Source organism: Typopeltis vanoorti, chromosome 21, assembly GCF_054136105.1.
Source record: "Typopeltis vanoorti isolate ZY-2024b chromosome 21, IOZ_Tvanoo_1.0, whole genome shotgun sequence".
NCBI classification, from domain to species: domain Eukaryota; kingdom Metazoa; phylum Arthropoda; class Arachnida; order Uropygi; family Thelyphonidae; genus Typopeltis; species Typopeltis vanoorti.
Window position 1 is genome coordinate 13,888,844 of NC_143569.1, and position 22,730 is coordinate 13,911,573.

The 22,730-nt window shown below is 35.8% G+C and overlaps 1 protein-coding gene across 1 annotated transcript in view; it reads left to right on the forward strand.

Moving 5' to 3' along the window:
* The window catches only part of LOC150094636 (oxysterol-binding protein-related protein 1-like), a 714,206-nt gene that overhangs the window by 57,147 nt on the left and 634,329 nt on the right, over positions 1 to 22,730 (forward strand). Inside the window, exon 4 of the mRNA XM_090411347.1 lies at positions 13,647 to 13,721. Coding sequence (XP_090267473.1) covers positions 13,647 to 13,721 — 75 coding nt within the window. The remainder of the gene's footprint in view (positions 1 to 13,646; positions 13,722 to 22,730) is intronic.

The window sequence follows — 22,730 nt, forward strand, 5'->3', positions numbered from 1 at the left end:
CCTTCTCAGAAGTTTAGTAAGAGTGCAGTTAAAAAGGGTGTTAGGAGTAGATTTTTTGCTTGGATAGTTGTGAATGAATGGAGTGGGTTGTCTGGTCAGTTGTAAGTGCCTTGTCTGTTAATGATTTCATGGAGAGGTATGATAGATATTGTGTTGATAGTTTGGGTCTGCTATGATTAGTTTTAGGACCATGGAGGTGCTCTTGCAATGATAATAATAATCTCTAACAACATGATCCATGTAGATGAAGAACAATGGCATATAGTGTACACATGGTGTAAGACAAAAATGCATAACATTTTTGTCTTATACCTTGTGAAGATATGAAACCATTATCCTGTAGTTCCTCCAATTTTAATTGTTGACATATAGCTTAAATATCGACTAAAGTTTTTCTTCTGCAACATTTCTTTGCTTCTTTTAAATTATGCTTGCTTAAATCTTGTGTGGAACAATTAGCAGATCTATGGCTTCTGAATTATGTAGGTCAACCGCTGTAAAAGTTTTATACCTACATATTTGTGGCTTTTCTGGTCAATTATCTACTCAAGCTGCTTTTCTACATTTCAGTTATCTGACACCTTCCTCTACCTCGAGTATGGTGCTTGTTTTTGATCACACTTCTCTCGATTATTTTCTACCATTGTTCTATCATTGCTAGTTTTATTTAAATCTCAAAGTAATTACTCCAAACATCCACAATATCTTTATTTTCAGTTTTAATATCACCATTCAGATTTTTCTGAACTTGAAGAAAAAATTGCAGAATTATTGATTTCAATTTTGAAAAACAAACACATAAGCAAAAAATTTCTCCAAAAATTTTACTCTTTTCTCTCAAAGAGTGATTTATACTCACAATTTTTAGAAAAATTTTTGGATTTTGAAAATTTGAAATCTTTGATATTATTTTAAGTAACAATAGGTGCACAAATGCCTAGTTAATGCAATTCAAAATTCTGTTGTCTACCAAGAAGTGCAATAATCACTTCTGCAGGTAGCCAGATGTTTCATCACCCACTGAAGACAACTACTACTGTAGTGGTAGTAGTCTTATTTACAGTTCTGTAAATAAGAACTGTAAAGTATCATTTCTAATCTTTTAGAGCAGAGTTTTTGGATTATCTGACTTCTAAAATTCTTCACTGGAAAATTGCAAGAAAATTCTTTTGTGATATTTTGCAAACTGATTCTTCACTGTATCAATTTTAAAGCTGATATTGAAATGTTAGACATGAAAAAGAAATTCAAAGCAAGAAATATTTTAGAAAATATAGCTTCTTTCTGTATAAAAAACTAAATAAAATCAAAATAAAATATCATTTTATTTAGTTTTTAATTATATTTTTATTGTGTATAAATTGGAATTAATATTTTACTGATTGGTGAGTTCTCTAATTTTTATTTATTTCTTAAAATGTTAATTTTAAAAGAATTTTTTTTCTTCCTTGGATACTTGGGGCTCTGTAGATGGGATATGAAATTTTACAAAACTGGCATTTAGTGCCTCTACTCATTAGGGAGTAGAGGCACAAAATTTAAGAAAATGCTTATTTTTTTAGCTTTTCAGTATTTTTATGCATAATTCATACATTAACCAAATGTGATATTATTTTTTTACTAACTCAGAAGATGAGGTACTTTCCAATTGTAGAAAACCCATATATTTTGGAATTGACTTCTTCTGCATAGTAAAGAGATTTTGAAGGCTGTTATTGTTTTAAGGCTATTAGTGTAAGAATGTGTGTGTACCTTAGAGTAATTATATTAAAGAAAATGATGGTAAAATTATATATATCCTTTCACAATGTAAATCATTACATCATAATTGCTGATTGGATTACTTACTGCTGTCTTTTGGTGAATTTGTTCAAGGAAAGATGTGTATTTAGGCCAGAGCACTTCTTCCAAAATAATTGAAAGAAGTGCTCTGTATGTGCTGTATCCTTGAACTCCCTGGAGGAGCCTGCATAATAAATATGTTGTTCTTTAAGGAAGGACCTTCTTAGTTTAATAATGGTTAATTTTGTTTAGAAAGATCTGAGTTCAGATCCTTCCAAAGGCTTTTCAATTGAAAGTGAGTAAGTGAGTTAGCTGGGTTTTCCTACTAAGAACTTAAGACTTTTCATCCTGCAAGTCTGACAAACCAGTAAAAAAAATGCAAATAATTGACAGACATAGCACTCTATATGGGGTGCTTAAGGGTCAAAGCTGTATAACTGAGAGGAGACCTCCACATAGCCTTTAAAGGAATGCGGAGAACCGACCAGGGCTTCTGACTAATGTCCAATCCTCACCTTCTCGTGGTGCACCCTGTTGGGTATCTACTTTGATACTGAACGAACGAGGATGGGCTGGCAATTTGGGATTTAGCCGACCAAATTGTATTCTTATTGGTTAAACCAAAATAAAAAATGATGGTACAACATGACAAAATTTCATGCCGGCTGGGGCGTCGCCCGGTTAAACAAGGCCCCCGTTGTTTTCGCCAGGGAACCAGGGCGAACAGCGAAAAGTCAGCTACTGGAACAAATCTGAAAACAAACCCCAACTCAACATCACCAGAGTTAAAGATCGGTACTATCAACGTAAGAAGCCTGAATGGCAAAGAAATGGAGCTAGCTGAGGAATTAGATAAGTACCAGATCGACATAATAGGGGTGACTGAAACAAAAAAGACCAAAACTGGTGAGATCTTTCTGAGCAATAAATACAAAATGTTATATTCAGGCAATGACAATCAAGGAAAAGAAGGAGTAGCCATAGTATTCAACACAAAATACGAGGCTAATCTTCTTGAATGGCAGTCAGTCTCAAGTAGAGTAATGTGGGCAAATATGAGAATGGGGAACTGGACAATGAGACTTATTTGTGCCTATGGTCCCACAGAAGGTTCTACTAAGGTAGAAGTGGAGGAATTTTTTGAGGCTTTAGAAAAAGCAACTGACACAATGAAAAAGGAAAAGTTGGTCCTTGTTGGGGATCTAAATAGTAGAGTAGGAAATGATTGTGAGACATACAAAAATATTTTGGGAAAATTTGGAGAAAACAGCAAAGCTAATAATAATGGCAAATATCTCTTGGATTTCTGCTCAGGGCATGGACTGGTTATTACTAACACCATGTTCCAACATAAAAATGTGCACAAATTCACATGGAGAGAAGAGGCTAGGAATAAGAAAAGTCTCATTGACTATGTTATTGTTGATAGTGATGTTTTCTCCCTGGTGCAGGACACCAGAGTGTACAGAGGATTTGAAATTGGAAGTGATCACTATTTAGTCTTGAGCAGGATAAAATTGAATTTCATACTGAAAAGAATAACATGTAAGAAAGTTTTAAAGCGAATAAAAGTTGAGCAGCTCTCAGATGTGAACTGTAGACTAAAATACAGAAATATTATTGAAAAGAAAATGAAAGAGTTTGAGAACAGGAATCAAACCTTGGAGATTCAGTGGTAAACTCTGAAGGAAACATTGATTGATTCTGCCAGAGAGGATATGTGGTGAGGTTGTGTGCAAAGATAAAAAAAATCAGAACTCCCTGGTGGACACAGGAAGTTAAAGAGGCAGTGAAGGAAAAGAAGAAAGCATATCAAAAGTTCCTGGCAAATAAGTCAGCTTTTATTCTTACAGAATACAGAGACAAATGTAAGAAAGCTAAACAGTGTGTAAAACTAGCTAAACAAAAGTCATGGGAGGACTTTGGCAAGAATATAGAAAATAAATATCAAGAAGGTGGCAAAATATTCTGGAGGTTGTTGAAGAAGCTTAGGAATGGAGGAAAGAGTGCTGTAAAAGGAATTAGAGATGATAAAGGTGAAATGAAAACAGGAGAAAAAGATATCCTTGAAGTGTGGAGTAATTACTTTGAAAAACTGCTAAATGAAACAAGCAGTGATGAGAGCACAGTGATAAAAAACACTGACCAGGCATGCAGTCAGGAATACATATCCATACTTGAAGTAGAAAAAGCCATCAAAGGCTTGAAATGTGGAAAGGCAGCAGGAGTAGATGATATTCGACCAGAAATGCTGAAGTATGGTGGTATAAGAGTCTTACAGTGGCTGCACTGCATAGTTCAGAAAGCCTGGACAGAGGGACGAATTCCCGATGATTGGAGTAGAGCTCTCATAGTACCCATATATAAAAAGGGAAATAAAACTGAATGTGAGAATTACAGAGGTATTTCCCTACTGAGTGTTCCTGGCAAGATCTATGCAAGTATACTTGAGAAACGGTTGAGAAGAATTGTGGAAGAAAAGCTTGGTGAAGAACAAGCTGGATTCAGGCCAAATAGAGGCTGTCAGGATCAGATCTTCACTTTACGACAAATAGTCGAGAAAGCATGGGAATATAACAAAGATCTGTATTTAAGTTTTGTCGATTTGGAAAAGGCATATGACAAGGTGCCAAGAGAGAAGCTATTCAATACGCTGCAGTTATATGGTGTCAATGGGGCATTATATCAAGCAATACTTAGTCTTTATTTGAGTTGTGAGTCAGCAGTTAGAATTGAAGGAAGTACAGGAAGATGGTTTAATGTTAAATCTGGTGTGAGACAAGGATGTACATTATCCCCTCTGTTATTCATTATCTATATGGATCACATTATGAAGGAATGTGGTATTAAACCTGATATCAAAATTGGAGATGTTAATGTCAGCTCTTTGCTTTATGCGGATGATGTTATACTTCTAAATAAATCCGCTACAAGTCTGCAAGATTCTCTGACTAAATTGAATAGCTGTTGTAATAGATATGGTATGAAGGTCAGCAATAAAAAGACAAAGACAATGAAAATAGGCAGAATCATTGAAAATGTCAACTGTGTTGTGAATGGAGAACCTGTGGAACAAGTAAAACATTTCAGCTACTTAGGCACAATTTTTACTGAAGATGGTAAACTAAATATAGAAATAGACAACAGAATCAGCAAAGCTGGTATGGTGGGAAGTCAATTGAATAAATTCATATGGAATAAGAAAGAAATTAGTCGGAACACTAAATTAGCTGTATACAAGACTGTGTTCAAACCAATTTTAACTTATGGATCTGAGAGCTGGGTCAGAAGTAAAACACTTGACCAAAGACTAGAGACCGCAGATATGAGAGTCCTAAGAAAGATTAGAGGCGTGAACAGATGGCATCAATGGCAATATCATATTAAAAATGAGGATATTAGGAAAGAATTTGACATTGTCAGCATCCAGGAATGCGTTAGCAGAGCTAATCTCAGGTGGTATGGTCACTTGAATAGAATGGGAGAGGAAAGATTAGCAAAACAAGTGTTCTCTGCCAGGTTGGCTGGAAAACGACCCAGAGGAAGACCAAGATATAGGTGGATTGATACGGTACAAAGTGCCTTAGACGATAGAAATATAAGATCTGATAATGTTGGAGTCTTGACAAGTAACAGACTGATTTGGAGGAAAATTGTAGATAGGAAGTTAGTAATGATGTAATTTTTTCATGTAGTACTGTCATATCCTGTACACCCCTTGAGGGTACATGGCAGGAATTTGATGATGATGATGATAGCACTCTATATTGATAGGATCAGTGCTTTTTTTTTTTTCTAAAAAAAAAAAAAACTGCAGCTACTCATTCTTTTCTAGCAGGAAAAATTAAAGATTTAAAAGTTATGAAAAGAAAAATGCACAAAAAAAGTATTTATCTATACTGTTACTTCATAGTGTGATAATGTTTTCTTTCTTAAAGTGAGTAAAGGACACTTGTAACCTACTAAGGCACTTCTTAGGAGCGGGCTTGGAGGATGACAAAATTCTATCTCAACCATTTATTTATTTCATAACACAGGTGATACAGTAATGAGTAATTAGTACAACATTATTTACAAAAAATTAGGATACATTACAAATGAGAAAAGCTTGAATTTAGCAGGCAAATTATGCAGGGAATTATAAGTAAAATATACATAAATTATATACAATAAATATGGTCAGATGTTATTCCAGAATCTTGTGCAATTAATTAACTGCTCTTTCTGTGCAAGAAAGGTCCTTTTTTGTGCAAGGTGATTGAAGAAAAGGGGCAAGAAAAAAAAAATGTTCCATGGACTGGGTTCTCCCACACAATTATCTGGTCCAGTGAGGTAGCCCCATTTGATGAGGTTTTGTTTGCAGCATCCTATCATTCATAGTCTGTTGAGGCTTTTCCAAGTATTCCAGTCCAAGTGGGCACCATGTGGAAGATGTTCGGCTGTTGGAATACCAGTATCATTCTCAATCTCAACCATTAAAAAAACCTTAACATTTTTTTTACTTCTTGAATCTGTTGGCAGCATATATCCTAACAATGGTCCTGCATCGAAGTCTCTTATTTTGATAATAAGATCTTATTTTGGTTAATGGTCCAGCAACTTTGCCAGTCATTTTATGGCATTCATTTCTTGTTGTTGGATGCTGATGCATCATGAACAAGAAGTCTTTAACACATCCTCTGATTTTTGACAAGTGAGAAAATTGGTGAGTTAACTCTTCACTAATTTTCTCATTATAATCCTTTTCATTTACTTTTGGTTCAAGTTTTTTTTTTTTTTTTCTTCTTAGATGAATAGAATATCTGCAAATGTTGGATGAAACCTAGAAAACTGATTTACGTAACACATCTTCGAGGGGAAGAGACAAATCAACTCATGTTGTACTTGACCTTCAGGCAGGATAGGAGAATTTGCCGTGTACTTTCTGTTTGCATATCATATATACATATTGATAGTTTAGCACTAGAATGAAAATGACCCTATATATGTGTAGTATGCTGCTTCTCCTCCTAGAAGCAGCATACTACACATAGAGTCAGTGCACTGCATTGAGCGAAAAATACAGTATTTAGCATAATTAGTAACAACTGGAATGAATGCCATACTGCATAGTTGCAAACCAAAGTAAAAGTTTTATTGTAGCTCTAAATTACAGTCCTGATTTGAAGTGCAAATGCGAGACACAGCCTTGCATGAATGTGTTAATAATATAAATATATGAAAGTGATTTAAAATCATAAAAATAGTTATATCAAATATCTTAATAATAGACTTAGTAAAAATATAAATTTCATTAAATAACTAAGTTTATTTGAACTAGATAAACGTGTAAAAACATTATTGAATATTACAAAAGAGGCAGTGAAGGAAAAGAAGAAAGCATATCAAAAGTTCCTGGCAAATAAGTCAGCTTGTGCTCTTAGAGAATACAGAGACAAATGTAAGAAAGCTAAACACTGTGTAAAACTAGCTAACCAAAAGTCATGGGAGGACTTTGGCAAGAACATAGAAAATAAATATCAAGAAGTGGCAAAATATTCTGGAGAATGTTGAAGAAGCTTAGAAATGGAGGAAAGAGTGCTGTAAAAGGAGTTAGAGATGATCAAGGTGACATGAAAACTGGAGAAAAAGATATTACTATTACTATTATTACGGGCAACTCCAGGGAGTCATTAGACTCATCGAAGGAGGCCCCAAATCATATTCATCACAACTATTCGACATTCATACAGTCTCTATCATACCTCGCTTTAAACTCATTCACTGTCACAGCATCCACTACAGACTCAGGGAGTGCATTCCACTCATTCACTACTCTAAAAGTAAAGAACCCAGCTCTAACACCTTTACTAACCACACTTTTGCCCAGTTTCCATGGATGTCCCCTAGTCCTCCCACAACCAACCCTGTTCTCAAAAATATCTTCTGAATTAATTTTATAGAAACCCTTCAGTAATTTGAATGTCTGAATCATACTCCCCTCCTCCACCTATCAACCAATTTTTGCAACCCACAAATCCTCAACCTGTTCTCATACGGTTCATTCCACAGACCTGCTATCATCTTGGTCACTCGCCTCTGGATCCTCTCCACCTCCTCCCCATCAAGAAGAAACCTAGGTGACCAAATCTGAGCACAGTAGTCGAGATGGGGTCTTATCAAGGCTCGATACAGAGGAACAATAACCTGCTTGTCTCTGCTTGTCAACGTATTCTTCAGCAACCAAGTGATTTGATGAGCTGATTTGGCCACTTTTGCAATGTGTCCCCTAAATTTCAATTCCTTATCCACCGACACTCCTAAATCTCGTGCCTCATGAATTTCCTGGAGCACGGTTCCACCAATGCAGTAAACTGCCATCAATCTTTTCACCCCAAAATGCATAACCTTACATTTTGCCACATTAAATTGACATCCATTCTCCTTAGCCCAGACCTCCAATCTATCCAAATCATCCTGCAAATTTTTGACGTCATCTGCATTCACTATTGCCCTACCCAACTTCACATCATCCGCAAACAAATGAACTGTTCCTCTCAGATCCTTTCCTATATCATTTATGAACAAATTAAACAGCATGGTCCAAGAACAGATCCTTGTGGCACACCACTAGTCACAGGCCGTCTGGTGGACTCTACTCCTGAGTAAACCACTCTCTGATATCTCTCCGTCAACCACCTTCCTATCCATCTCACCAACCCTATGTCCATTCCCATATGCTGCAATTTACTGATTAGAATTCCATGTGGTATCCTGTCAAAGGCCTTAGCAAGGTCCTGTAGAATCACTGTAAACCCATTACCCTTATCCAGTTTTGCCGTCACTGTGTTATAATACGTGAGCAAGTTACTGAGGCATGACCTACCCTTCACAAAACCATGCTGTCCCCGATACAGTATCCCATTTTCTTCTATCCAGTCTTGTATTTTCCTCTTGACTATTTTCTATAAGACCTTGATAATGATTCCTGTTATGCTGATTGGCCGGTAATTTTCAACAGCAGCCTTGGAACCACCTTTGTGCAGTGGAACTATTTTCCTCTCTTTCCACCCCCTTGGGACTGACCCAGTCCTGAGGTTCAAATTAAACAAAATGGTCAAGGGCACTGACAATTCTTTGGCCGCTTCACGTACGACACGAGCTGGTATACCATCCAATCCCACATATGTATTGACATTGAGGTTCTGTAATAGACTAGTTACCTCTACTTCATTCATCACAATTCCAGTATAAGCTGTTGGTTCTTCCATTCCTGCAAAGTCACCACCTGGATGATATACTCTTGCAAAGTGCTCACTCAGTAATTCCACAATATCTACTGATTCGGTTACCTCCCTACCCTCATCATTTTTTAAGATCATTCTACCATGAGCATTTTTCCTTTTACTTGCAACATATTGAAAAAACTGTTTGGGATTCTCTTTAGCTTGCGTGGCCAATTTCCTTTCGTAATCTGCTTTTGCTTTTCTTACCACCCTTGTTACCATCCTGGCCTGAGCTTTATACTGTTCCTGCACCTGATGGTCACCCTTCTCCTTAAATTCCCTCCACAATTGTTTCTTTTTTTGCAGCTCAAGCTTAAGTGTTATTCGTCCATTTAACCCCTACTTGATTTATTATTCAGACTCTTGGTATACAGTCAACCATTGCCTCCTGCAAACAGTTCTTAACCACCTCCCATGCACTATCAACATCCAGCCCTTGCAGTTTTACATGCCATGGCATTGAGCCAAGCACACTCCTAAACTTGTCATACTTACCAGCCCGGTAATTCCACATGTACCCTGTTTTAATTGTAAATTCGACTCCTTTAGCCACCTCCCAAGTCATGACCTTATGGTCACTCTCACCAATTGGTGGCAACATGGTCATGTTCGTTACAGCCACATTCTCAGTTGCAATTACTAGGTCCAGCACTCTCTGTCCCCTGGTATTTTCCAATACATGTTGCCGTAGATAGTTGTCCCTTAATAACCGCATAAAATCCAATTCCTTCCTCCCATGTGCCCTCTCCTCTTTCCAGTCAATGTTACCATAATTGAAATCACCCATAATAATTACCCTCCTTCCACTCATTTCTTTTATTTGTTTATGCATACTATTCCCACCATCCACTCCATCACCCAGTCTATAGCAGCACCCAATTGTATATTTTGTTCTGCTAGATTCTATCTCACACCAAACAGCCTCAAATGTGCTTTTTTCCCCATCCTGCAGTTCAACTTCTATACTCCTTGGCTGAAGCTCATCAGCTATCATCAATAACACTCCTCCCCCCATTTTTATTCACCCTGTCACTCCTGAACACGCTATACCCGTCGCATTCAATCCCACTAGCTTTATCATCTTCTGTCAGCCATGTTTCACTAATACCGACAACCTGTGGCCTGGAAGTGCCAACCATGGCCAAAAACTCTTCCGTTTTGTTCCTAATACTCCTGGCATTAGTGTACATGAATCGCAGAAGCCCATTTGTCCCATCCCTACTTTGATGCCTTATACTAACTATCCCATTCTGATTTGTTGTCCGTCGTACTCACTCGGGCATAATATACTCATTCATACACTTAACTGCCCCCCTAAAGTCTGCATATCTACTCCCCCCCCTCTTAATAAATCTAGTTTCCCTGAGTCTGTACATCCACTTCCACATCATTCATCAACACTCTTTCAAGTCTCCGTACACCAACTCCATTCAAATGTAACCCATCCATCTTATATAAGTCCTTTCGCCCATCGAACTCATTCCACACATCCACAAATTCCACACCACTCTCCATGCATAACCCACGCATAAAGTCATTGGCAATTATAGCCCTCCTTCTAAACACTTCGCTGTCATACCGCGGTAAGATACTCACCATCCTAACTCTCTCACTCTTCTCTTTTGCTACCTCAAACAAGTCCCTCACATCCTCTATCATTTCCATTTTGTCCTCTTTCAAATCATTCGTTCCTGCCACGATTATCATCTCTTTCACCCTCTGTTTTTGCAGTCGAATAGATTTGCTGACGTCCTTTATGTTCGCACCCGGCTGGTACGACTTTGTTAAACTCTCAATTATTACACCTCTTAATAGCGAATCCAGATACAGCACTCGCTCCTTCATTTTATTGACGTTTACGAACATTCTATTATTTGCCGTCACAGACTTCTGCCGGTTATTTGTCAGTACGTTCGACACACATTTTTCCATATGCTCCAGTTGTCTTTTAGCTCTGTGTATCGCACCATTCAAACGGGCAATTTCGCTACTCGCATTTATCTCACCATTTTCATTATCGATCAAATCATCCATTCTTTCTGTGTTTCTACCTTCATTTACACTTTCAGCGACGCTCTCACACCTATCTGGCACTAACACGCAATTCTCTAGCACACCGCCATTTTCTACATTCTGACTATCGTTAATGATATCACTCTCGACACACGAAACACGCTTGAAGTCCTCATTCTCTTTACACTTTCTACACATATTAACTCCACTATCACTTTCTAACCAGACTCCCACCGCTCTTCGCAAGGCATACATCTCACAGACAGCACATTGCATAAATTCGTTTACATCAGAACTCTTAAACAAACATGGCGACCTGGCCGCCATTTTTTTCTTTATCGGTACCATGTGTACGCTATCTTTTCTTAAAAATAATAATTAAAATAACAGAAAACATGCAAAAATTGCACAGACACACCAAGAAACAAAAACCAAACAATACTACTTAAAATTCTAGTAAAATATCTAATGTTAACACAAAATACTACTAATCTTTTCATGAGCTCTCGACAAGCCGACGATCTAATCAGTGTGACACCAAGCGGACTCAATCCTCGAAGTATGGAGTAATTACTTCGAGAAATTGCTAAATGAAACAAGCAGTGATAGCACAGTAAAAAACACTCAACAGGCATACAGTCAGGAATACATATTCATACTTGAAGTAGAAAAAGCCATCAAATGCATGAAATGTGGAAAGGTAGCAGGAGTAGATGATATTTGACCAGAAATGCTGAAGTATGGTGGTATAAAAGTCTTACAGTGGCTGCACTGCATAGTTCTGAAGGCCTGGACAGAGGGACAAATTCCAGATGATTGGAGTAGAGCTCTAATAGTACCCATATATAAAAAAAGTGAAATAAAACTGAATGTGAGAATTACAGAGGTATTTCCCTACTGAGTGTTCCTGGCAAGATTATTTATGCCAGTATACTTCAGAACTGGTTGAGAAGAATTGTGGAAGAAAAGCTTGGTGAAGAACAAGCTGGATTCAGGCCAAATAGAGGTTCAGGATCAGATCTTCACTTTACGACAAATAGTTGAGAAAGTGTGGGAATAATACAAAGATCTGTATTTAAGTTTTGTTGATCTGGAAAAGGCACCAAGACAAGGCACCTGACTTTGAATCGCTTCTCTCTTGGCACCTGACAAGGTGCCAAGAGAGAAGCGATTCAATACGCTACAGTTATATGGTGTCAATGGGGCATTATATCAAGAAATACTTAGTCTTTATTTGAGTTGTAAGTCAGCAGTTAGAATTGAAGGAAGTACAGGAAGATGATTTAATGTTAAATCTGGTGTGAGACAAGGATGTACATTACCCCCTCTGTTATTCATTATCTATATGGATCACATTATGAAGGAAAGTGGTATTAAACATGATATCTGAATTGGAGATAATGTCAGCTCTTTGCTTTATGCGGACGATGTTATACTTCTAAATAAATCCGCTACAAGTTTGCAAGATTCCCTGACTAAATTGAATAACTGTTGTAATAGATATGGTATGAAGGTCAGCAATAAAAAGACAAAGACAATGAAAATAGGCAGAATCATTGAAAATCTCAACTGTGTTGTGAAAGGAGAACCTGTGGAACTATAACATTCAGCTACTTAAGCACGATTTTTAGTGAAGATGGTAAATTAAATATGGAAATAGACAACAGAATCAACAAAGCTGGTATGGTAGGAAGTCAGTTGAATAATTTCTCTCTTATTCATATGGAATAAGAGAGAAATTAGTCAGAAGACTAAATTAGCTGTATACAAGACATTGTTCAAACCAGTTTTAAATTATGGATCTGAGAGCTGGGTCAGAAGTAAAACACTTGACCAAAGACTAGAGACCGCAGATATGAGAGTCCTGAGAAAGATTAGAGGCATGAACAGATGGCATCAGTGGCAATATCATATTAAAAACGAGGATATTAGGAAAGAACTAGACATTGTCAGCATCCAGGAATGCGTTAGCAGAGGTAATCTCAGGTGGTATAGTCACTTAAACAGAATGGGTGAGGAAAGATTAGCAAAACAAGTGTTCTCTGCCTGGTTGGCAGGAAAACGACCCAGAGGAAGACCAAGATATAGGTGGATTGATATGGTACAAAGTGCCTTAGACGAGAGAAATATAAGATCTGATAATGTTGGAGTCTTGACAAGTAACAGACTAATTTGGAGGAAAATTGTAGATAGGAAGTTAGTAATGATGTAAATTTTTCATGTAGTACTCCCTTGAGGGTATATGTCAGGAATTTGATGATGATGAATATTACAAATTTCTAAATTTATGACATCTGTATCTCAAACGTTGCTATGTAATAGAGATGCTGGTATGCTGTACTGTTAGCCAATCATTTTATGGCATTCATTCCTTTTTGTTGGATGCTGATACATCATGAACAAAGAAATTCACTGGATGTGATTAATCCCCATGCTATAGCATTAATTAGGTTTCATGGCCTGCCAAGTTACTCAAGAGGCTATGAACCCAACTTGTTCAAAGGAATATGATAGTAGATCTTAATCTTTAAGGTGACTTCCATTAATTAATTTAACAAGTCCTTTAATTGTCTTTTTTTCTTTTAGTATGGTGCTGATGTGAATGTTGTTAATGATGCAGGAGATACCCCACTTCATAAAGCTGCTTATACTGGAAGAGAAGTAAGTAGCTTACCTTGGAGGATTAACTTGCACTTTTTTCTTTTACAAACTATATGTAAAACATTCCTTTAGTTTGATATGCTTTAACACTTTTACCAGATTGGAAATATTTTCTTCATTCGTGGGAGGTACTACTTCAGAATAGGCGAAGAAATTACATTCATATCATTATCACAAGTTAATAAATGCTGCATATAATGGTACCTATTGCTTTCTGTAAATTTATTCTGAATTTGAAGTTGTCATATTTGCTGATCTTAAATTGATTTGCGGTTTATTACGTTCTGAAACATGTCAGACTCTGAAGGATACATTATGTTGTAAAAGTATTGGAATACCTCAGGAAAAAGTGTACACGATCTAATGACCATACAAATTGAGGGGCTGCAAATATTGTCTGTATTAATCAAAGAAAATTCATAAATGAGTTCTCTGTTTGTTTGTTCGGTTTACGCAAACTCTGAGACCTGATATTTAGCCATTTTCTGAGACTTCTTTGGTTATGTTGAAATTCTTGAGAATTCTGGTATAAAGACCACATAATATTTCTAAGATAAAACTAGTTGTTCGATAATTCTCTATTAATTTTATATATCTTTTGTAAGTTAAGACAAGAGACCCTTACTTTATAAAAGGTGGAATGGAATCAAAAGTTGAAAAATTATTTAACAGTGGGCATGTGATGGAAATATAACCTATTATTATTATTATTATTATTACATGACACCTCCAGGGGGTCCAAGGACTCATCGAGAAAGGCACTTGCTCTACAAGTCTCTGCCTCCACCACTCAAATCCACCAACTACAACGAACAGTAACTACACCAACACCACCACTTTCACAGACAATCACAAACATCCATGTGCACGGCATGATTCAAACCTGCAGCCTTTTGGCTGGAGAGCGGATATGCTAACCTCTCGGCCAACCAGACTGGCTGGACTTAACTGGAATTATCATATTTCAAAACATAATGTGCATCATATCTAGAGTTTATTAAGAGAGATTCTTGATGAAAGATGAATAGGCTTGATGTAACATGATGCCTTAGTTTTTATTACATTCAGCAAGTGCATTGCATTTCTGTCCTTGGATTTTCTGACAATGCAGCTATCGTCTGTGTGGCATTTCTGTTTTCTACCAGAGCTAAAGAATGACTTCATTGGTTGTAGAATAGGCTAATCTGGATTGTGTTTTTGACATTTTAAAAATGTCTTTGGTAGTTTTATCCAAAATTTTCATCATGAAAGAGCATTATGGAAATTTCACATTCAGCAGTGTTGCACATGCACATATCCACATTCATGAAATGCATGTACATATAGTATGGAAACTTGAAGACTAGTGTATCCTAAGATGCAGTGAGTACTTCAGAGTAGCTAATGAGATTTCAGTCGTTATACCAGCATTGTGACATGGTCTTTCGAATGCATCTCTTTCCTTTCTTCTTCTAAGGTAGACTGCAGGCTCGGTTGCCACTGGGCAGATAAGTATCATTCTTCTCCCTTTTTTTATCTCCTAACATTTTCAATTTAACTTTCATTCTTTATTAATAATCTTTGTTTTCCTTTATTCATTTTTTCCTTACATTCTTGCACTGCTATACAGACTAAAACTTCTTAATTTGCAGATACTGCTCTCTAGTATAGGAGAACCTGACTGACTCTAAAATTGTCTTTCTGATCTCTAATGGCTTCTAAATAGCACACTGGCTATGAAGAAACCTACTAACCTGAACAAGTATGGTTGCATTAATTTGATACAAATTTGGGAGACTTATCTTAAGATCAACTTCTACATATCTGTAATTATTATTATCATTATTATTACATGTAACACCTCCAGTGAGTCCAAAGACTCATCGAGGGAGGGCACCTACTCTACAACTCTCCGTCTCCACCAACCACAACTACTTCATCATCTACATCAATACCATCTACCGCCAACCACCACCACTAGTATTTTTACAGACAATCGCAAACATCCATGGCCACGGCAGGATTCGAACCCACAGCCTTTTGGCTGGAGAGCAGATACACTAACTACTCAGCCAACCAGGCCAGATGCTTCTTTTTAATACTGCTTTTTAAAATATAATACAGTAAACCCTTGATTTAATGGACTAACAGGGGGGCTAAGGGGTGTCCGTTAAATCGCAAATTTTTTAAAATATAATTATCTGTAACATTATACTGCAATTTTATCAATATTAGCACTGTAATAACAAAAAAATTGTTTTACACACACTTTTAGATAAGTTAATGGGAAGTTATCGATGTTGAGGCACTTGGTTTAGATAATCGTGCTTTGAAAAAACGATCAAGTTTTTTTTTAAACTTTTGAATTCTGCTCTTTTTTTATAATTAACTCCCTAAAATTATGAAAGCATGTGTAATAAAACTGCCACAGAAAGTCACGCCATGCGACAAAAGAACCAATTACAGTGCGATTGGTGTGATCACATCCTAATCATTTGGTGAACATGTTTTATGAGCGGTGACTCATTTATGTCGGCTAAATTACTACAGTGTTTTTCCAACATATGATGGCCTATTCGCCAAAATTTATTAAAAATAACAGGAAATTAATAACAAAAAATAACCTGTTAATTTAATTATAAGCAAATCTTGGTTAAAAGCATTTTAAAATTAACAGGGTGTTAATTTTCACGTGACATACGGACCAGAAATTTTTCCGTTAAATCGAGGGTTTACTGTACTTCTTTTTTTACAACATTAGAGGGTGCCAAAATAGGACTTTAAATGTTTTGTCTGTTATAATTTGAATTGTTTCACTTACTCATGATGCATGTAAACTATAGCATGCTGGTTTGAAATCCAGTGATATATGAGCCAGTTAATAAACAGCTTTTTTTTTTTTTTTTTTTTTTTTTTTTTTTTATAAAATAGTTTGTTTGGTGGTGTTAATAGCATTAAAATAAGTTATGGGTAACATTTAACACCTAAGCTTGCCTATTAGATTTATTAATAGAGGTTTCATAATTATCAGCCATTATCGATCCACTTCTGGATGAAGGCCTTTCAAGACTACTCCAAAACTGTCTGTCCATGGCTTTCCTTTTCCATTCTGCAAATCTGATGATATCATCAATCCACCGTGATTTAGATCGCATCTTGGTCGTTTTTCCTCTCGCGGAATCCAATCCAGTGGAATCCTTTCCATATTAAATTGTGTTGTTCTTAAGCTTAGAATTTCGTTTGCATTTAGTGTCCATGTTTTGCAGCCATATGTCAATATTGGAAGAATACATTGGTTAAAAACTTTTCTTTTCAGGCATAATGGCTTTTGAATATTGAATGTAATTTTCCAAATGCTTTCCACCCAAGCATCGTGCTCGTCTTTTACTTTTGTTCATGATATTTTGTTCCATTGGTATCTGTTGTCCTAAGTATATGTAACAGTCTACTTGTTTAATTTCCTCATTATTTCTGGTTGGACATGGCTATTGAACATAACTTGGGTCTTCTTTAGGTTTATATTTAGGCCAGCTGTTTTGCAAGCAATTTGGAGTTCATGGATACTATTCTGTAATTCATGTACAGTTGAAGTAAAGATACCTGTGTCATCTGCAGAGCATAAATGGCTTAAATATCTTTCATTTATTTTCAGACCTTTCCCTTCCCAATCAAGAAGTTTGAATATTTCTTCTAGGCACACTGTGAATAATTTTGGAGAGAGAGATTGTGTCACCCTGTCTTATACTTCTCTGTATTTCCACAGTAGAGATGCTTGAGATGCTTCCATTGAAATGAATTGTGTATACTGATTTGATAGTTCTGACGTATGGCTCCTCCACTTGTTGGTTTCATAATACTTTAAGTATTGCACAAGTTTTTAGTGAATCAAAGGCTTTCTCATAATCAATAAAACCAAGGCATAATGGTAACTGATATTCATTATGCCATTCAATAATCTTCTGTACAACTTGAATATGGTTCCAAAGCCACTTCGAAAGCCTGCCTGTTCTTCTGTGCTAGGTGTAGAGTCGTACAAAGCCTATGAGCTAAGACTTTTGTAAACACTTTACTGTTAGTAGACTGATGGATCAGTAGTTCGTCGAGTTTTCTACCTCACCTTTTTTATGTATCAGAATTGGGGTAGCCTTCTTCCACGTTCTTGGTACATCATTTTTCTTCAGGCATAAAGTAAATAGTTTTGCTAAGAGTTTGTAGATTATTTCTCCATCTGTTTTTAGAAGTTCAGCTATAACTCCATCCTTACCTGCAGCTTTCCCATTTTGCAAGCTTTGGATGCTCCACATAACTTCTTCTTGGAGAATCTGAGGTACTTCACTGTTTCGTAGTTGTCTTCTTATTCATTTAATTCATCATCACTGAGTAAAATTCTTCAATTCTTTTTGCTATAGCATATCAAATGGTCTCATCTTGTCGTTTGACTGCAACCATCTGTTTTATTGCTGTTTGGCTTGTTTGAGACTACAATTGTTTTCAATTGTTTGTTGCGTGAATTTATAATTGAATTTCTTTGTTTCTTCTGTGATTCATTTTCTGATCGTTTTGCACAATCCGGTGTATTCAATTTTATTCTGTAGGTTATTTGATTGTTTCATTTCTCTTCTTTTTTTCATAAGCTATTTTGTTTCTTCAAATATTTTGTCTTGTTTCTGTTCTATGGTACCAGCTATTTCAAGTGAGCATTGTAAAAGGTTTTGGTTAATAATATCATAACTTTCTGATTGATCAGCATTGTCATCAATAATAAGATGTTTAAATCTATTGATCAGTTCATGTTGAAATATATCTTTTTTAATGTTGAGTTTGTGTACATCTATGTTTTGCTTTAATCTTCAAAACATCTTTCTTTTTGGCAGTTTATTTGGATTTTACTGCATACCATATGATGATCACTTCCAATGTTTGAAGGTGTTTATAACAGAGCAGTCTTGAAAGCTGTTTTTTTAGTGCTGAGGATCAAGTCCATTTCACTAGTTTTTCCATTTGGATTTTTCCATGTCCACTTCCTATGTGTTTTTTTTTTTCCTGAAAAAGGAATTTATGATGTACAGGTTTTCTTTTTCTGCAAATTCTATTAATCTTGCTCCTCTATTGTTTCTCATGCCATATCCAAAATTTCCCATTGGGCTTTCATCTGATTGCTGTATACCATTTCTATCATTAAAGTCTCCTATTACAATTCTGAAATGATGTTTTCCTTTATTGCAGAGTTGGGATATATTAGAAGGCTTAAAGTTCTTAATATTCAGTTTCATAAAAATCAGAAATTTGGTTTCATAGTAGTGTACATTTAATTGGAAATTACTGTTATTAGTAAATATTAATATACTATTAAATTAGTATTTTCCACCAGCACAGCTCATTGAATTAGAAGTTGAAGGTGATGATGATCCTGCTCCGATGAAAATCCCCAATCCTTCAGATATTGAAAAATTAATCTAAGTTATTTGCATGAACTTTTCTACCAGAAAGATATATGCATTATATTATTTTCTGTCTCATGTTAATAATAATTAATTTAAATGTGTATTTCTTAATTTTTAAGTATTATTATGTAATGTTTAATATTAAACATCATGTATAAATTTTTCCATGGTGGCAGAATTCATATCCCCACCCCTACTTTATATGTATTTGAATGGGGAAATTCTATTTAAAGAATTTTAAATTTTATTAAGGTCTCGGGAATGTATAGAAAACTTACTGTGTATAAAGGAATCCTTTCTTTTAATGTTACATGGTGATCATCATTTATTTTGCTAAAATTATGGAGACTATTGATGTGATAAGAATAATTATTTTAATTTCCTTTCATAATTTCTTCATTTCTTTTGTGATCAAATAGGATATACTTTGCAGTTTTTCTCATAAACTTCATTTCTGCTGTTGTTAATCTTTGTCTTTTTGTTTTATTGTCCAGATTTCGCTTCCATACATTAAGACTGGTAGCGCTAATGTATTGTATACTTTTAGTCTGGTTTGTTTTTGAACTAGGTTTGGTTTAAATATAGAGTTAATTACACCTGTTATTTTTAAATATTTTGCGATTTTTACGTTTATATCTTTTTAATTTTCATATGTGATCATACATCCTAGGTAGTTAAATGAATTCACTTGTTCTAAGATCTTGTTATCTATTACTATTTTAGTTCTTGCTGGATCTTGGCCTTTAAAGGCCATAGTTTTTGATTTTTCTGTTGATATTATCATACCATAATCTTTGGATATCTCATTTAGATCTAAAATAGCTTTCTGTAAGTTATCTTCAGAATTTGTAATTATTATTTGGTCTCGGCAAAGAGGAGAGTATTCAAGTTTACTCAAGGTTAATTCCTTGACGTAAATTTTTATTCCATTTTATTATTATTTCATTTAAGTAGATATTAAAAAGAGTTGCTGAGAGGAGACATCCCTGTTGGCCCCTTGGTTTATCTCTCTCATATATGATAGCTCATTATTTAATCTTATTTGTATTTGATTATTTTCATATATACTTGTGAAAGCTTTTAGGATATTATTTGGTATTTGTCTTTCTTTTAATATGTTAAATAATATGTTTCTTTTAACTTTGTCAAATGCTTTTTCAAAGTCAATAAATGCAATATGCGTTTCTAAATTGTATTCATTCTCTATGAAGAAATTATGAAAGAATTAAACCAAGAACCAGTAATAGAAAAAAATTAAAAAATATAAATATAAATGGATGGAACACGTTCAAAGAATGAAAACAGAAAGATTACCAAAATAAGCCTTCAAGTACAAGCCATTAGGAAAAAGAAAACCAGGACGTCCTCTTAAACAATTCAACAATGACTTCTAAGGCCGGAACAGGCCATGCTAGGCCTAAATCCTTGATACACATGATGATGATGATGATTTTAATTTTCTAATGTTTCCACCTTCATATTATTATTATTATTATTGCACAGGCACCTCCATGGAGTCTTATTGCTTATCGCAGGAGACCCAAACTATCAACACAATATCTATCAGCTCTCCTTGAAACCATTAACAGACAAAGCACTCACAACTGACTCAGGCAACCCATTCCATTCATTCACTACTATCCAATCAAAAAAACTAGTTCTCACACCCTTGCTAACCATGCTCTTACCCAACTTCCCGGGGGATAACCTCTTTTTCTGCTTCCTCTAGCAAAATACTGAAACATTTAATTGATTGATTGATCTATCTCATCCATCCCTTTAGTATAAGTGGATTCTTCCCCCCCCCCCACCATGAGGGGTTTACACTGAATTTAATGTGGCCTGTTCATCACTCCTTGCTGCATCTTCTAAGGGCAATATTCATAACTGTAATCTGTGTGTTCACAGGGCTGGTTTGCCTGTTCTGGGAGACGAAAAACCAGAGTTTCTGGGTGAAAAAACCCCCTACTTCTGTATGAGACTGGCTACTCACCCTTCATCGAAAGAGACCAGATAAAGGTTCCTCACGTCTTGGACGGGAATTGAACCCAGGTCTCTCCGACTAAAGGGCTCCGCTTATACCGACTGAGCTATGGAGGCTCGCTGATACATTTCCCCTGCATCAATCCTATAAAATCCTTTAAGTAACTTAAATCTTTCAGCCATATTCCACTTTTTTTGCCTATCAACTAACTTTTGCAATCCGCAAATCCTCAACCTAATAGTTCTCATAGGGAGTATTCCACAAACCACTCACCTCTGGATCTGCTGCACCACTTTATCATCCCCAAGAAAGCCAGGTAACCAGACCTGAGCACAGTAATTCAGATATGGTCGTATCAAGGCTTTATAAAAAGTAATGATAACTCCATTTGTTTGTGAGCCACTCCATCTTCTTTCTACCTACTACCACCACCGCTACTCCAAAATCCCTGGCTTCGTCAATTTCCTGAAGTATAGTTCCCTCAATGTGGTATACAGCTTGTAACCTTTGTATCCCATAATGCATAATTTTACACTTTACCACAATGAATTGACATCTATTATGTTTTGCCCATACTGTGAGTCTATTTAAATCATCCTGCAAGCTCTCTACATCACCTTGATTAACTCTTAGCCTATCCAACTTTGCATCATTAGCAAACAACTGAATATCTCCCTTCATATTATTTCCACCTTGGCATCTTTAATTTATAGCCCGTTCCCTTTATCCAATTCATCTGTCATTCTATTATAAAAAGTTATAAAAACTTATGATGTAAACTGGGATCTCAAAGTATTAATGTTTCCCATATTTTGAAAAGTTTTATGCAAGCATATGTATTCACATTAGGTTGATGTTTAATAGCAGCAGCAGATTCTAAAAACAGTGTTCTAAAAAAACAGTCTTAATGGCTACAGTTCCCACATTATCAAAAAAAAAAAAAAAAAAAACCTTCCACCAATTCACGACTTTCTTTTCAGAAAGATATTAGTAATGCTGTTACCATCCCCTATGTCTGAGGCACATTAGAATCTTAAAGAAATACAGTCTTTACACTGCTTTCAAGCCCTTCTTAAAACTAGCTACCCTTATCTGCTGCACTAAAGACAGACTTCCTCCTCTTGCTGTCCCAGGTGCATAGAGTTCCTTGTTCCTGCAAGTTAGCCTATTGTGGGCAGACAGGAAGGTCAGCTACCATCTGCATTGAAGAACTTAAAAAATACATCTGCACTCATGACTGTGGTCATTCTGGCCATGTACATCATGCTTAGGGCAGCTCACAGAATCAATTGGAAAAAGACCATCATACTACATCACAATAAATTTAGAAGAAAAAGACTGTTTTAGAATCTGCTGCTGTGCTATTAAAAATCAGCCAAATTGAATAAATATGGTTGCATAAAACACATATATCAAAACATGTGAAGTGGGAGTCTTATAACATGGGATAAAAGAGGATGTGTTCCCAAATGAGTGAGGTTCCAATCCTTGAAGGTTAATTTAATTGAGAATGTACCTGTTTTTCACATATATTAAGGCATTATAGTAGTAAATAAAATATTCAGTATGTATAAAACAAATAACTATTGAAATAGCTCTTTA